Source organism: Staurois parvus, unplaced genomic scaffold (genome assembly GCF_062004578.1).
Source record: "Staurois parvus isolate SC_StPar_1 unplaced genomic scaffold, SC_StPar_1.0 ptg000034l, whole genome shotgun sequence".
NCBI classification, from domain to species: domain Eukaryota; kingdom Metazoa; phylum Chordata; class Amphibia; order Anura; family Ranidae; genus Staurois; species Staurois parvus.
In genome coordinates this window covers 3,569,857-3,588,188 of record NW_028317830.1, presented here as the reverse complement: position 1 = coordinate 3,588,188, position 18,332 = coordinate 3,569,857, and the positions used below count along the sequence as shown (strand labels likewise).

The 18,332-nt window shown below is 41.6% G+C and overlaps 1 protein-coding gene across 2 annotated transcripts in view; it reads left to right on the top strand.

The window, feature by feature from the left end:
• The window catches only part of LOC149470713 (uromodulin-like), a 63,174-nt gene that overhangs the window by 39,112 nt on the left and 5,730 nt on the right, over positions 1-18,332 (top strand). For both annotated transcript variants that reach the window (XM_089661641.1, XM_089661639.1), the window contains 6 exons: positions 3,921-4,075; positions 6,538-6,786; positions 9,940-10,102; positions 12,562-12,640; positions 15,989-16,009; positions 16,956-16,976. In XM_089661641.1, the coding sequence (XP_089517767.1) occupies positions 3,921-4,075; positions 6,538-6,786; positions 9,940-10,102; positions 12,562-12,640; positions 15,989-16,009; positions 16,956-16,976 (688 nt within the window). The remainder of the gene's footprint in view (positions 1-3,920; positions 4,076-6,537; positions 6,787-9,939; positions 10,103-12,561; positions 12,641-15,988; positions 16,010-16,955; positions 16,977-18,332) is intronic.

The window sequence follows — 18,332 nt, the reverse complement described above, 5'->3', positions numbered from 1 at the left end:
ACTTTCCAGAATAGATATAATCTCTTCCGATGATTGTTTAAGTATCCCCTGAGAATCCTTTAAAGAGGTGAATTGTGTGGGGGTAAAAGGCTTCCTACACATGCGCGCCAAAAATTTTCCTGGTTTGTTACCAAACCTGTGATACTGTAGGTCAAGGTATGAGTGATGAAGTGTTTCCTGTGCTGCCGCCCAAGTGTTGAACTGGTTCTTAGCGTCCGCCCAAGCTGTCCTATTGTCCTGCGTATTTGAGTCCGTCATCCTGCCGCTGAGTCAGTCTAAGAAGGTTACTAGCCTCCGTGAAATGGTGCAAAATTCTTTTTTTATATGCGGACGTAAAAGCAATAATTTTACCGCGTAATACCGCCTTCCCCGTATCCCAAAATAAATTTGGATTAGAAACATGAGCCGCATTAGTAGATTGGAAATCTGCCCAGGTGTCTTGTAGCTGCCGGGAAAGCTCCTGATTATTTGCCAAAAATGAGGGGAAACGCCATATCCTAGGGTGCGGTGTAGGATCTAAGAAATTTATCATGATAGAAATTGGAGAGTGATCCGATATGGCTATGTCATGTATAGTAGATGATACAACATGTTGCAACGTTGTGGGGTTGCAAAAAATATAATCGATTCGAGATAAAGAGTGGTGAACGGGAGAATAGAAAGTATAATCTCTACCATCTGGGTGAGTCAAGCGCCATATATCAGTAAATTGCATAGCTTCAACAAAATTGCCAAGTAAAGTGGGCGTTGGACGGGGAGGCTGAGTAGAGCGAGAGTCTCGGTCAACACTCTGCGATTTATCCTCCTGCTCCTGCATAACAGAATTAAAATCACCTCCCATGACAAGCGGCTTGTGGATATAGGGTGCCAGCCGTGAAGACAGGCCCTGAAAAACCTGCCTCGTCGGGGAGTTAGGAGCATATATATTGGCAAGGACCAACTCTTGGGGTCCTATTTTGACATGTGCTGCTATGAAACGGCCTTCGGCATTTGCGTCCACAGAGACCAATTCAGGATTAAGTCTCTTGTGAATAAGAATAAGTACTCCTGCTTTATTATTAAGGGAGGAGGAGCCGAAGACGTGACACACCCAGAGTTTTCGCATACGAACAAAGTCAGGCTGTGTAAGATGAGTCTCTTGGAGTAGAGCTATATCCGCGCGTAAGCGCCGCAAATGTCTTAGTACTGCCATGCGCTTGTGAGGGGATCTGAGGCCTTTAACATTCCAGGAAAAAATACGTGTCATTCTAGCTGGGATAAGGTATGTGATAAGAAGATACGGGACTTACCAATTAGAGATGTAGAAACAATTAGCGCTGCTTCATTAGGCGGACGTGGGTGGTGTAAATCTGGTCTCAGAAGACGACGGAGATCTCCAAAGAAGAGAAAGTGAAATTGGAGAGAAAAAAGAGGAGAGAAAGCGAAGACAAGAGCAGGGGCCCTAGCAGAGCCCAACAAAAATACCAAACATATAATATACCACAACAGTATAAAGGACTTCACGTCATTCCGCATGCTGTATCCACCAACATCAGCGTGACCGGGAGTAGCAGTGAGAGGAGCCTGCCCCAGGGACCAAGTTATAATTGCTAAGGATACGTGAGGGCGTCCCTCAAATGAACTCCCGACAGCGGCTCCAGCACCCCTCCCCCGCAGCACCGCTGATGTATGGAGCAAGGCAAATGCAGGCAGGAAGAAGTAAAATTCAGGCATATATGTAAATAAAACATGACATTGAAGTAGGCGACAATGCAAAGGCCTTGTGCCAAACAAATAATACATAGAACATCTAGCGCTGAACAATCGAACAGACTCAGACTGTAGAACGTGTGAGCTGTCAGTATTCAAAAAAAAAAAAATACCATTCAAAAATAAGAATACCAATAGAAAGCTCTTTCATCAGAGCCAATCGAATCAAGAGAAAAGCTTGAAGCTTTAATGTAGAGACCAATGGCCTCCTAGACCTTCAAGGCGGACGAGCTTTAGAGGACGATGGAATGATGCGTTGACGTTTAGGTGGGTCTTTGCGGGGACTGCGTTGATCTCTGGGCCCAAAATTTCTACCCGCTGGCTGTGATGCCGGATCCCCTTCGGCTAGGTGATCTCGGATATATTGGTGGGCTTCTTCAGGATGGACAAAAGATTTAGAGACCCCAGATGGTGCAGTGAACCGTAACGTGGCCGGATACGCCAATGTGAACTTTATTCCTTTCTGATAAAGAGTGCCACATACTTGTTGGAATGCTTTCCGTTTACGCGACACTTCCTGCGAGTAGTCCGCAAATAGCAGTAATTTGTGACCCTCAATCTGCAAAGAGCGTGAGTTACGGAAAGAGGTGAGGATCGCCACGCGGTCAGCATAATTGAGATAGCGGACAATCACTGAGCGAGGCGTTCGGCGCTCGGTAGACGGAGGCCCCAGGCGGTGAGCTCTCTCGACCTGGCAGGAGGAGGATAGGCCTAATGCCGCCGGGATCCGTGTTGAGCATAAATCGGGGAGAGATCCAGTATTAAAAGATTCTGGAAGACCTACAATGCGTAGGTTATTCCTACGTGATCGATTTTCCAAATCTTCGATTTTATCCAAAATACTTTGCTGTATACTATTGGATTGTGATGTACCCGCTTGCATGGAATGGACTTCATCTTCTAAATCAGATAAACGCTGCTCAGCCTCAGTCAATCGTTTAGAATGATCACATAAATCCTTTCTCAGCTGTTCCATGCCCATTGTGACAGCTCTATCTACAGCCTGAGTGATATTAGGGAGCAATATAGAGGACACTGCCTGTGCAATCATATTATACTGCTCATTAAGGCAGTCAGTGCCTAAAGGGAGTGGAGAGGCAGTGAGGAGGTTGGAGGGAGATTCCATTGTACCTGCTCCCACAGTGTGATGTCGCTCCTTGCCTGTGTCCATAGCGTGACAGGCATCGTCGGCCATCTTGGCTGCAGGAGGGGGAGAGCCGCACCCCTCCGCTCTAGCCGCCGACTCGTGGCCGGACTGCGCCGGCAGAAGGTACCGCTCCATGCTGGGGCCACTGCCAGAAGGTAAGGGACACCCGAGGGCTGTAGAGCGGGGACCCGGAGGCAGTTAGCGGGATTTGTATAGCCGGGATCCCGGGAGCCGCGGGTCCCGCGTTTACAGCATCCGGCGCCGGAACCGGAAGTCCAATTAAATCATTTTAATGCATTGGATATTGAATCATACATTATCTTATCTGTATTTCACCTGACAATATGAACAGAATTTAATAAAAGTAAAAAATTTACCTCATATATTTCAAATATACAGCAGATTTCCTGTAGTGATCTGACAGCAGAAAACCACTAAGGGGGGATTTAGATAAAGCAAGTAAACCCGGGATATTCACCTACCCATCATCCCTTCTTCCCATTCTCTGTCCAATCAAAGGCTACATACTGGTGAAAATCCTCAATTGATGGATCTGAATGCACGGTGAGAAGGTTTGATGCTGAGTATCTTCTAGCAGACTTGTCGGCTTTCCAATCAGAATCAATAAAATGATTTGTAAATCACAAATGTGTAGAACAGATTGGGGTCAGCAGCTGTAACAATGTAACTGAGCCCTGGATTCCCCCTTGAAGAACAGGAGGCCCGAATGAGCAGTAAAAGCTGACTCAGTCCAGGTGTTCTCTATGGATGATCTCTATGGTGGAGGATACAACAGGGACAGACAGAGAGCGATCAGTAAACCAATCATTGGTCACTTTATTGGTGTTCTGACTCATTTTGTTGCCTTGCTTTGATTAAAATGGCAGCTCACAGCGTGCGTCAGACTGCAGAGGAAATGAGCCGGAAACATGACTACATGACAATAACATACAATAAGTCATATATATTTTTGCCTGGAATTGTTGTTTAATTCTTTAACTTTTACTGTAAATGTTATTTTCAGAACAATGGAACTGATATCACATATACAAACACCGTATACCTGACACCAAAATCTGACGGAGTGATTGTAAGAGATGAGTACCCCATTGACTTCCATTGCTCTTATCCATCAGACATGGAGATCAACCTTCTAACCGCTATCAGCAGCTACGTAGCGTGAGTCACTTTCCTTGGTACCTTTCCTAGATACAGGTGTAGTGCTGAATGGAGAAAATGGAAGTCCGGCACCAACACAGTTTGGAGTAAAACAGTTACAGACTTTATTTGATATCCATCAAGTCAATAAAAAATCCATAATATAAAAAGATTAACGTGTTTCTGCCCCTTCCGGGCATTAGTCATAATAATTATTACAACTAAGGCACAGAAGGGGCAGAAACAGGTTATTCTTTTTATACTTTGGATTCTTTTATTGACTTGATAGATAAAAATTAAAGTCTGTAACTATTTTATTCCAAAGTGTGTCGGTGATGGACTTCCATTTTCTCCATGCTTATCTATGACAAGCACAGTGTATGTCCTGGCATGGACCAAGTACCCTGCTGAACTAATTGGTGTCCAGTCCTGTAGAAATGTATTTCTTTGATGATTTATACATCAGGTTCTATTTTATACATCAAATATGCTTTTAAATGGTTTGCCTTTAATCCTCTATGTATAAATTATAAATTATTTGTTCAGCTTTAAGCCCTGACTATTAAACGTTCAATAACTGCCTAACCTTGTCCTCTTCTGATACAGACCATATTCATTTCCTTCCACTTTATTCTCAACGATCATGTGAAAGAGGAGCTGAGGAATGAAGGGGCTCTACAAAGACCTATAATGTTCAGCATACACACTATATTGCCAAAACTATTTGGACATGACTTTCCACGCACATAAACTTTAATGGCCTCCCAGTATTAGTCCGTAGGGTTCAATATTGAGTTGGCTCCGCCCTTTGCAGCTATAACAGCTTCAACTCTTCTGGGAAGGCCCCCCACAAGGTTTAGGAGGGTGTCTATGGGAAGGTTGGACCATTCTTCCAGAAGCACATTTGTCAGGTCTGGCACTGATGTCGGGGGAGGAGGCCTGGCTTGCATTCTCCGCTCTAATTCATCCCAAAAATGATCTATCGAGTTGAGATCAGGACTCTATGCAGGCCAGTCAAGTTCCTCCACCCCAAACTCTCTCCTACATGTCTTTATGGACCTTGTTTTATGCACTGGTGCGCAGTCATGTTGGAACAGGAAGGGGCCATCCCCAAACTTTTCCCACAAAGTTGGGAGCATGAAATTGTCCAAAATGTCTTGGTATGCTGATGCCTTAAGAGTTCCCTTCACTGGAACTAGGGGGCCAAGCCCAACCCCTGAAAATCAACCCCACACCATAATCCCCCTCGACTAAACTACACTTGTCACAATGCAGTCAGGCAAGTACTGTTCTCCTGGCAACCGCCAAATCCAGACATGTCCATCGGATTGCCAGAGAAATGTGATTTGTCAGTCCAGAGAACACGTCTTCACTGCTCTAGAGTCCAGTGGCGGTGTGCTTTACACCACTGCATTCAACGCTTTGCATTGCACTTAGTGATGGAAGGCTTGGATGCAGCTGCTCGGCCATGGAAACCCATTCCATGAAGCTCTCTACGCACTGTTGTTGGGCTCACCTGAAGACCAAATGAAGTTTTTGAGTTCTTTAGCTCTGACCCCGCCCTGTTATTTTACGTGGCCTACCACTTGGTGGCTGAGTGGCTGTTCCCAGTTGCTTCCACTTTGTTATAATCCCACTAACAGTTGAGCGTGGAATATTTAGTAGCCAGGAAATGTCACGGATGGACTTATTGCACAGGTGGCCACCTATCACGGGACCACGCTTGGTGTCACTGAGCTCCTGAGAGCGACCCATTCTTTCACCAATGTTTGTAGAGGCAGTCTGCATGCCTAGGGGCTTGATTTTATACACCTGTGACCATGGAGGGGATTGGAACACCTGAATCACATGATTGGGAGGGGATGGGAACACCTGAATCACATGATTGGGAGGGCTGGCCCAATACTTTTGGCAATATAGTGTATATGGTCTTAATTAAGCTAGGTGGTAGGCTGCTCTGGTCATGACCCAAGACCCTTACCAGCTAGATAGGATCTTGTATACAAAGATACACAAATAATTGCAGCACAAACAGCCCCCTGTGTAAACATTTACGTTCGCTAGTACTGTGCATATATTAATATTTTATGAAAATGTATCCAATTATGTGAAAAAACTAAAAAGGGATTTTGATTTTCACATAATTAAATAATAGAAGTGAATATTCACACAATTTGTTGTGTGAGATATCTCAACTCCTTTAGTAAATCAGCCTCAATATCTTCATTATGAGCATTCTCCTTATAGAATAAAGGCAGTCTGGCTACAAATCTGAAAGTGGGATGTGATTTTATTTATTTATTTAGTTATTTATTTATTACATAGTGGAATAAATGTTTGTCTAATGTTGCTGTTATACACAAAAATTACTTTAGAAATCCTAAAACAAAGACACTTTTTCTATATGAGACCAAAAATGAACACATCATGTTTTTGTATTTTTTGCTTCTTGTTATTGTAATAATGACTATATTGTGTTACAGCGGGGCCACTATCAACATCGCTGGAACAGCAAATTTCACAATTACGATGGGTCTGTTCCAGGATTCCGGCTACACCACCACATATACTGACTCCGAGGTGTGGCTGGACTCCTCCTCCATTCTATATGTTGGTGTCATTGTAACCGGAGCCACGGCTTCATCGCCATTTGTGCTCGTCATGAAAAACTGCTACGCCTCTCCAACAGCCGACAGCTCCTACGGCCCCCGATATGATATCCTGATAAACCAGTAAGTTCATTACATGTGTTGTATATTATTGGTATCAAGCTATAGTAAGCTTTGTCATTTTATCCTTTTTCCAGCATTGCCAAATAAATACAGAACACCCAATCAGATCTGTAAGTAGGAAAATCTGAATATTCCATTGCAGGATTGGACAAACCCCAGGAAAACCCATATTCCTCAGATATAGCCGAGTGATGAGGATCACAGGAGCCCCGTCATTTTATTGGGGACATGGTTGGATGCTTCTCCCTGCCCTTCACTTGATTTATGTGATAGCAATACTTGGGGTGACAATATACAGAGGAACAGTTGGTTTTCCTATTGGGTAGATGAAGTGTTGAAGAATGATAGTGAAGGAACAGTAGAGTGTAGGTACGGGTGGGAAATGTTACCAAACTTTACTTATGAAAGTAGTAGTTTCAGTCTGACTGGAGTTTGCAAAATGTGTTCTTTAGATTTGACTCGCGGCACTACAAGGCAAAGTCTAATCAAAGATTATGAGGAATATAAAGCTGCCTGGATAAGCCAGAAGATTTAAAAGGAACTGATGTGGGTAGTGGGGAGACTTATTTTAAAAAAAGCTCTGTAGATTTTTAAGAATTTTTATGATAATCTTAGCAAGGGACTGGCATGCTTACCCATCCTTCACCCACGGGGAGTACAGAGCTGAATGCCGGGGGTGCTGGGCTTCTATATGTTGTGTGAGAGTTTGGAGGAGGACACATTGTTGAAAAGAAAGAAACTCACAAACAACAGATACAAACCCAGAACAGAAGACATTCAGCTTTGTACCCCCCATGGGTGATGGGTGGGGAAGTATGCAAACCCCTTGCTAAGATGACAATCAAAATCCTTACAATCTAAAGTACTTTAATGTTCAATAGGTTTTTATTAAGAGTTTTAAGATACATACATCACAAATACAAAGGATCCACAATTGGAGCAAGTGATGGTAACACACATAGGCTGGTAATAGGATCTGCAATACACTTGTACAAGAAAGGAGCATTGAGGCACCTTAACCACTTAAGGATCACCCTATAGCAGATAAACTGCTACAGAGCAGCCCTCCTGTGCAAAACCACATACATATACATGATTCCACACGTCTGCCTAGGGGGCGAGCACGGGTGCCGCCGGTGTACCACTTTGGCTGTGAGTACTCACAGAAGAAACTGATCTGTGAGTTCTGTACAGCGAATGTCCACTGGCACCAGCCAACTATTGGGCAGAGAAATAGATCAGAGCTCTGCCAATGTAAACAAGGCAGAGCTCTGTTCTGACAGAGGGGAAGTGATGGATTCTGTGTCTTTGCAAAGCAGGGAATAAGATCAATCACTTCCCTTAGTAAAAGCAGCACACAGTTTACACTGAAACACTAGCTAGGCACACAGTTAACTCTTTGATCGCCTTAGATGTTTAGCACCTTCCTCACCGGTGTCACTACTACAGTGTCAGTCTATCTTTTCAGCACTGATCACTGTATCCGTGTCACTGGTTCCCACAAGGTGTCAGTTAGTGTCCGATTGTCTGATGCAATATTGCATGACTAATGCACCATAGATAGGCTTGTCCACTCCTACTTCCACCATTACCTATCCATACCCCTCCACACCCCCTTAACCAACTAAACTTTACAAAAAACATGACACCATTTGGAGTAAATGGCCAACATGGCCTTTTATTAACAACTTCACATTTTAACATACATCAACCGTTCCTTAACGGAAAACCAAAGAATTGTTGTTGGTCTTCAAAGGCACCCACAAACGATCCAAAATGCACCTGCGGACAACCCTATACACTAGGCCTCCAGCCGCAACCAACCAGCTCGGAGACAACCATACCGTCCGCAGTGCAGCACCACCACCTTCCAGTTAAACCTTGGTTAACTGGGAATATCCACCGGGCCCCCCATACTACGGATGGGGTCCCACACCATTGTATTACCTTCCAAGATGAGAACCGCCTCCAAAGACCAACAACCGCCCAAGAACCAACGGAAAAACCCCCCTGCCAACTGGTGTCCATTTTGTTCTTGTGGTCGTGTTATGTTTCGCAGTCTAACTCACCTGCCCCCGGACAAGACCCTATACCTAACCAAAAACAGGGAGGGCGGGAGGGAAGCTCTGGTCCTCGCCACGTCCTGCTCCACTGACACCCCTTCCGCAGAACCCCCCACCCTAAGGTACCACAGACCCCTCCTACACTCCACATCTGCCAATAATATAATTCCCAATCAATTCCTTACCCCCTGGAGCTAAATTTAACCCCTTCCATTCCCTACACCACTCTGGGCCTAGTCATGTATGCCCTGCGCTATTTCCATTCTTCCCTATTCGCTACGGGCATTTCTGTCCTTCTATAAGTCACTGATCACTTGCTATTATAAAAAAATTAAAAATAAAATTCCAGTATATATCCCATAGTTTGTAGACATAACTTTTGTGCAAACCAATCAATATACACTTGTTCGCATTTTTTTACCACAATTATGCAGCAGAATACATTCTGGCCTAAATTTATTAAGAACAATGTTTTTATTAGATATGTTTTATAGCAGCAATTAAAAAAATATATATTTTTTTAAACTGTGTTTTTTTTTTTTATTATAACACAAAAACAACAAAAAAAAAACCGTAGTGGTGATCAAAGAATACCAAAAGAAAGCTCTATTTGTGGGCAAAATGACATCAATTTTATTTGGGTATAGCTTTGCATGACCGCGCAATTGTCTTGTAAAGTAACGCAGTGCTGTATATAAAAAAATGGCCGGGTCATAAATCTTTCGGAGGGCAGGTGGTTAACACTGGCTGCATGATTTTGTTAAAGTCTTGTTACTTTTTTCAAGTTGTTTTTTTTGTATTTGTGTCTAAAACTCAAAGCATAAACAAGGGAAAGGACAGGTTGGAAATGATTTTGTCTTTTTTTACATAATGAATGGGCCTCCTGTTTGCTCACCAAACTGATTCTAGAATTTACCTGTCAGGCATTGGTGTCAGAATCTAATCAATGGTGGAAAAAAACCCCAAAATGACCTTTCAGATCAGGAAAACTGTTACAGGAAAGAGAATATTAATGAATGGAAATAACTCACCTTTATAGATTGATATGGTTGAAAATATTCTGATCCTTGTCTGATGATATCACTTTTAGATGTCCCAACAAGAATGACCCAACACTCTCCATGGCGGAAAATGGAGTGTCCCTTAAAGGTCGCTTTTCACTTCAAGTGTTTAAATTCCTGGCAGGATTCAGTCAGATTTACTTACACTGTCAGGTCGGCTTGTGTGACACCTCCAACTCCTACTGCGCAGCTGTGAGTATTGATTGGTAATGTACATTTCTGTATTCTAAGGTTGGGAATTCAGGAAAACAGATGAATTCCAAGTCAAAACTGATACATGTGAAATGTTTATTTTGAAAAGGAATTTTGTGAATCTGTTTGGCTAATCTTGTGGTTTAGGAACCCCTGCCACACTGCACAGCCAGAAATATAACTCCACTGTTTCCTGTTTCAGTAACTTTCTTTGTCACCTGCCTGCTAATTGGACAATGAGATATCATAGAGATGATGATGGTTGATTATCTAATGAGCAGGCTAGAGATAGAGATGGGAGCAGGAGCCTGAAATCTGAAGAACAAAGTAGGAGCGGTGCCCTCTATAGGTGTAGTGTGGTAGAAGGGTGGGAATCACAAATCAGACTGGAAAGGACTTGCATGTTATTTTGTCGGGTTAAAGATTTTACTATACTGATAGGCTAACTGGGCTCCACTTAAAGCGGAACTCTACTTACCTGTTCTCCAGTGTTGTGTTCCCCCAGAGCTCCCCACTGGGCACTGACATCATCAGCCTGGTGGTCTTTGGGTATCAATCCAGGGATGATGTAATTGGCTGGCCCAAGATGATGTGACTCCCACACACAATGGGAGTTCAGTGATCCGGCCTTTTGCATTTCTGCAGTGAGCAGCGCATGCACAGCTCCGTGTATAGAGAGGACAGGCAGGCAAGGGAAGTGTAATGCAGAGACATTGTATCTATATTCTGCATGAAAGATCCTGCCTGTCCTCAATGGTTTATTTGTGACATTTAGATTGTAATGGTTCACATATTAACAAAGTATATAAATAACAAACAAATCATACTTACCTGTCCTGTGCAATGGTTGTGCACAGAGCAGCCCTGATTCCCCTCTTCTCGGGTCCCCCACCAGTGCTTCTGGCCCCTGCCTGCCCTGGAGGCATTCAAGCATGCTCACTCCCACTCCACCTCCAAGTGCCTATAAGACACAGAGAGCGTGTCTCTGCCCCGCCTCCCGCTCTCTCCTCACTGGCTAAGATTGAAAGAAGCGGAAGCCAATGTCTCCCGCTGCTGTGTCTCAGCCAATGAAGAGGGAGAGACCTAGGAGATCTGATGCTCTCATGCACAGTGCTGGATCACAATGGGGGGGAGGGGAAGACTTAAGGTTTTTTACCTTCATGCCTATAATGCAAAAACTTTCTGCCTTTACAACACTTTATGTTCCATTTTAAACTGCAAGTGTTGTATGTCTAATGAGGCGGGAATATTAGAGTGCAAGCTCCTCCGGTGCAGGGGATTGGCTCAGAGCTCCTTGTCCAGCATTACAGAATGTGTGACGGCTTTATGAAACAATATTAATATTAAAATACTACTACTACTACTACTACTACCACTACTACTACCACTACTACTACTACTACTACTACTACTACTATCACTACCACTACTACTACTACTACTACTACTACTACTACTATCACTACTACTAGCACTACTACTACTACTACTACTACTACTACTACTACTATCATCACTACTACTACCACTACTACTACTACCACTACTACTACCAATACTACTACCAATACTACTACTACTACTACTTCCACTACTACTACTACTACTATCATCACTACTACTACCACCACTACTACTACTACTACTTCCACTACTACTACTACTACTACTACTACTACTTCTACTACTACTACCAACACTACCACTACTGCTAGTACTACCAACACTACTACTACTACTACTTCCACTAATACTACTACTACTACTACAACTACTACTACTACTACCATGACTACTACTACTACTACTACTTCCACTACTACTACTAATAATAATAATAATAATGTGTGACTGTGGTTGGTCAGTTGGATTAAGTTCTTCTGTTGGTTTGTCTTTATGTGGCAAATATTATCAGTTTCTTTGATAAACTAATGAAAAACAATGTTAGGAAAGGGAAATCTCAACTGAAAATTCAATTAAAATTAATATTTATAAAAAATAATATATATAAGACAATGGCACATACATTTACTATTAATTTGAAATTTCTTGGAATGTTTATTACATGACAGTTTGATCATTTTTGTATCATATAATAGTTCATGTCTTCATAATAAGTCGGCATGTTATGTATTTATTACAATTGAAAGTATTTCCTATTTGTAACAATGAATTGATAATAATGATATTTATTGCATTCATTTGTTCCCCTTAAAAAGATTCTTGAACAATATACATAATTAACTGATATTTCCAATAAGATGAGGAGTTTTATTTGCAGTATAAACATGTTGTCATTTATATAACACCCGGGGCTCTTTGGGAAGATCTGATAATACATTAAGAATTGTTCTCATTCCTGGGATGTAGAAACCCTCAGAATTTGACAATACATGTTTGTGACATCTCTATTATTGTTTCTGGGTTAGAATTTGATGACTCTTTTTTTGGGGTTTTAGAGTTGTCCTGCTATGAGATCTTCCTCGGTTGGCAATGATAATGTGAAAAATATAACTATTGGACCCATATACCAGAAAGGTAAGATTTATTTTTATAAAGACTGTTTTTGGAAATATGTGATGTCTCCTATACTGTACATGTGACTGTCAATATCTACTTCTAGTTCACAAAACATTTGTATAACAATGCTTAGCATGGGAAGGTGTTAGTCGTATGGTACAGGACACGGGATCTTTAGTTGTTGCACTGGGTATTATGCATCTGCCTTCAGGTGATTGGACGCCGGTAAAAAAGAAAAGTCTACAGGGACATCCCCCTATATAAGACCTCCCACTCCCAGAGAGCCTCAGTTGTTTGCTAGTGTTAGCTTAGCGAAGTTCCCTTTTCCTATGAAGCTTTCCTTACTCTGTTGATTCCGATTATATTCATTGCGGAACCATAGTCACTGCGACTCTTGTGCAGCAAGGGCGGTTGGATCTTCTTGCTGTTGTCCAGCAGCTCCTCTGCACACATCACTTTACAGTTGGAAACAGGGGCGGACTGACAACTCATGGGGCCCCCGGGCAATAGGGGATCATTGGGCCCCTGTGTCCTTGCCCAAACTCAAAAAAGCCTATGAAAAAGGTACCAGGGGCATCTCATGGGGCCCCCTACTGACCCCGGGCCCTTGGGCAGTGCCCGAGTTTCCAAATGGTCAGTCCACCCCTAGTTGGAAACCAAATGGAGGAATTTTTCTCATTCTGGATCTAAAGACTCTCAATGCGTTCAGAGGTTCTGCATGGGTTCTGCCAGGCCAGTAATTGCCTCCTTGCTTCTGATTTTTTTGCTTCAGTAGACATTTGGGAAGCCTACTTGTACATTTCCATCTATCCTCCACATCAATGCTATCTGAGTTCTGCAATGGATGATCAGCATCACCCCTTTGTCTCTCATCACTTTGGCTTGTCCTTGGTACCTCCGGGTTTTCACAAAGGCGCTTGCCCCAGTCTGAGCTCTGCTCTGTGTTCTGGGGATTCATGTTGTGGGATTCCTGGATGATCTCCCGGTAAAGGATCAGTCCTCCCTCTCCCTGTCAGCTAACATCCAGTGGACGATGCAAATTCTGCAAAGCTTTGGTTTAATCCTCAGCCTATGAAAGTCATTGATGGAACCTTCTCACAAACTAGAGTGCTTTGACCTGTTATACATGATCCAGTCCAAGATTTTCCTACCCTTGGACCAACTTCTGTCTCACTTTGTGGCTGCATGATTTTTTGGGGGTGGAAGGATGGCCTCTTTGAGGCAATGCCATATGTGTACTTTTTCTCCAGTCTGTTGCATTTCACCATTTTGTCAGCATCTGACCCCAAGGCCAGACTATCACTGGGGTTTGGGGTTTTCAACTTAGTGCTGGAGTCAAGGAAGTCATTTCACTAAAAAGATGTATAATGGGAAGCAGGCTTGATTTTCTCATGGATAGAACTGTATATTCTGGCCCTATACACAGCCAAATCCCTGGAGTGGAGAGCTGGCAAGTGAACATGATCAGTCTTCATAAAATTCTGTCTTGCTTGGTGCAAGTTAAGGAAATTTCTCCTTAGAAATACTCCAAGGGACTCATCCTGCCTTTCTGTCAGTCACTCTGGTCTGAATCAGCATATGGCTTTGAGCACTAATAAAGGGGAAATGTCAGCCTTGGCTGTATTGTTTCATAGGCCATTGGCATCTCACTCACTATTTAAGGCTTTTGTACAAGTTGTCTCCATCACCTTTCACTTTGCACACTCCACTGTTCCTCCATGGGGTCTTAATCTGGTTATTTTAGCTCTTCAGAAGCTGCCCTTTGGACCCACTAGGGATATTTTCCGTAGCCTGACCTCATTTACAAGGTGGCCATTCTTGTATCACCTCTACGTGGAGGGTCTCTGAGATAGCAGCCATAGCCTGTGAGGAGCCCTTCCAACTGTTGTACAAGGACAAGATTTTCTCAAAGCCTCCTTCCTCCTTGAGGTGGTTTCTTCCCTACATCTCCTCCAGTACATTGTCATTTCTTCCTTATGACCTGCACTGACATTTCTCTCCACTGCCTTGACGTAATACTCACTATGAAAGTTTGTCTCTTAGTTGGTGCCTCTTTTATGCAATTGGATCCCCTTTTTGTGCTTCCTGAGGGTTCCCAAAGGTGAATTTCTGCTTCAGATTCCACCATTACTAAGTGGATTACCTGAGTTCATGGTCTAAATGATAGGGTTCCTCCCTTCTCTTTTAAAACAAACTCTACCAAACCTGTTAGTGCTTCATGGACTTTTCAGCATGAGCCACTTGGTCTTCCATTCACATGTTTGTAAAGATTTACCAGGTGGATATTAAGGCCTCCTCTAATGGTGATTTCAGCCATAGGTGCTACAAGCAGCTCTCTGACTCTGTGGATAAAATAAAAGATGTGGCACTCCCAAACCCACAAATATAAATGTTGCAAATGGAGAAAGGAAGACTCAAAAGGATATAATAATGAAGTGTATATAGAAAGTTCAATAAACATCCACAGAGCTGGAGGACCTGACTTGTACATTATGGACCAAGAAGAAATTGAGAAAAATCTGGTCTCTTGATTGCTTGCTACAAAACTGAAACTATCTTGGAGTGGGAGGAGTTACAAAGGAGGATGACACTGCATACACCCCTAGTTTTGTCCAATCACCTGAAAGTAGCTGCATAATAGTCAATGTAATTTATAGGGATCCTGTATTTCAAATTTCACACCAAGAAAAATATTTTACTGGTATGTCAAAAATACTATGAATTTCCCTCCTCTTGTAATTTTGAGAAGCAGAATATTCTGGCATTTTTCTCACTTTACAACACTTCTTTAAAAGTGTTTTCAAAAGCAAAAAGCAGCGGTTTTGCTAATAGTTCAATGGAGAAGCTGCTGAAATGTATGGTAGAGCGTTTTTGACACTTTTTCCCATGTTTTGCATTTTTATTCTGCCCAGCAATAAAAAAAATTCCATGATTAGAAAAAAAAGTAGCTGAACAAATGACAAAAACACATCAAAAACAAGTAAGAAATGTGCGTAGAAAAACGCAAACCAAACTGCGAAAAGCACTGAAAAATGGATAACAAGCAAACTGCATAGGTGTGAACTCAGCCTAAAAGTTGAAAATAACTTGTTAATAACTGATGTAGAAGTAATGATGCGCTATTCTGTTTTCTTTCTTTTATATCTATTTCTTTATTTGTAACAAATTGGATATAATACCCAGGCTTCATTTCAGTAGCTGATATCTCATAAAGTAATTGATACAAAAATATATATTTTAGAAGTACAATAAACCTTTTCTAAAAATCCATGAAAAGTTAAGGTAAAAATGTTAATAATACAAAGTTAAATTAAGTTAATAATACAAATTTCATTAATAATATTTGTATCTTAATTTTACTTTCAGCTGCTGAGGTGTCTGTTGGAGGTGAGCTTTGAGTTTTTTTTATAATCAGCTGCAATTTTATCAAGTGCATTATACATATAAAAGAAGTATAGAACTAAGTAGAAGTCTTATCATTGGTGGCTGATAAAAGTATTTGGCTGTATAAGGAGTTAATTCTTTCCATGCGGAGAGCACCTGTGCTCATTTTTGGTATCCAATCAGAATAAAGGGGATTGGAGAAACATTGAAATTAAAAAATATAGAAACATAGAAATATGGCAGCAGAAACAGACTAAGTGGTTCATTGAGTCTGTCTGTTTTGTGTGTGTGTGTGTTGTGTTTTTTTTTTGGGGGGGGTTGTTTTTTTTGGGGGGGTGGAGTGTTTTTTTGTTTTTATTTTGTTTTGTTTTATTTTTTTTTGGGGGGGGGTGCTTTATTCTTGTTTTGTCTTTTTGTTAATGTTTCCTAAATATGATTGTTTAATAGAAGTTAATTTGAAGTTGCCTTGATATTAATAATTCCAAGCACAGCTGATTTGAGAGCCAATTACAGCTCCGCTGTATATATATATGGGCAGCACAGTGGCTAAATGGTTAGCACTTCCGCCTGGCAGTACTCGGGTTGTTGGTTCGAATCCCAACCATGGCACCACCTGCCTGGAGTTTGCATGTTCTCCCTGTGCCTGCGTGGGTTTCCTCCAGGTACTCCAGTTTCCTCCCACACTCCAAAGACATGCTGGTAGGTTAATTGGCTCCTGTCTAAATTGGCCCTAGTATGTGTATGTATGAATGTGAGTTAGGGACCTTAGATTGTACGCCCCTTGAGGGTTAGGGACTGATGTGAATGTACAATATATATGTAAAGTGCTGCGTAAATTGACAGCGCTATATAAGTACCTGAAATAAATAAATATATATGAACAAATGTGATAAGTAACATAGTTTTGTTATAAAAAAATCTGATTTGTGTTTATATCTTTTATTTCCAGCTGCTCTGTCTTCTGATGGAGGTAAGAAGGGAAATTATATATTATAATCCATTGCCTTTAGTCATAGTGGATCACATTTGGTTGGCTGGTGGAGTAACTCATTGGGATAAAAAGGTCTAAATAATAAATCTGAGTCCCTATTCCAGGGAAGGTGTGTTACTTTCAAACATTCAGTGAAGTTAGGTGGGATTTCAGAAATGTGGAGGTCTTCCTCTGTATAGAGGGATCGGGGTTGTCCCTCCTATGAGACAAAGTAAGAGTCTTAGAATAAATCTAATATAAAATCCGCACCTATAGAAAATACAACGTGCTGATTGGTAAGTACTGATACTGGACACCTTTTCCTTTCCTGATAAGGAAGGTGGAGATACTACAGAGATATTCCAGAGGTGGAGCGCTGTTTGCTCTAAACAAATATACTCTCAATAAAAAATAATAAATGTAAATCCACACTGGTGAAAAATTATTATTTGAGAAACAAATAAATAGCTTGTGCTCACAGTATAAATAATTACACAAATCCTCTTCATTATCGTATCATAAAATATGTGCCTCAAAACATTCATGAGCAAATGTACTACCTGTAGAGATGCGCACAAGAAAAAAATCTGTTTATTTCGGATTAATTTGTTAAGTTTAAAAATGAATTTTGTCATTATCATTAGAGATGAGCGAATCGAACTAGGCGAACCGGAATTCGAGTCGAATTTCAGGAAATATTCGATTCGTGTCGAAACCGAAATTTTGCCTACTTCGGGTGCGCGAATCGAACATTTCCCGATCAGCCGGCAAAAGTGTCCCTGCAGTGAGCTCCGCTATTTCTGACAGTTCTCTGACAGAAGGAACACATGTTTAGCGGTTGAAACATTGTATCTATTAGTTTACATTTAGGATACAGATGTTTCAACCACTGTACATGTGAAGAAGTTGTGAGAGAACTGTCAGAAATAGAGGAACTCTGCACATACACTTTTTGCCGGCTTGGAATTATTCTTCTTTTCATCCTACTTCTTCTTCTTCTTCATCCTCAGAAGAAGAGGATGTGGATGAGGATGAAGAAGAAGAAGAAGAAGAAGAAGAAGAAGAAGAAGAAGTAGGATGAAAAGAAGAATAATTCCAAGCCGGCAAAAAGTGTATGTGCAGAGTTCCTCTATTTCTGACAGTTCACTCACAGCTTCTTCACATGTACAGCGGTTGAAACATCTGTATCCTAAATGGAAACTAATAGATACAATTTGTATCTATTAGTTTCCATTTAGGATACAGATATTTCAACCGCTGTACATGTGAAGAAGCTGTGAGAGAACTGTCAGAAATAGAGGAACTCTGCACATACACTTTTTGCCGGCTTGGAATTATTCTTCTTTTCATTCTTCT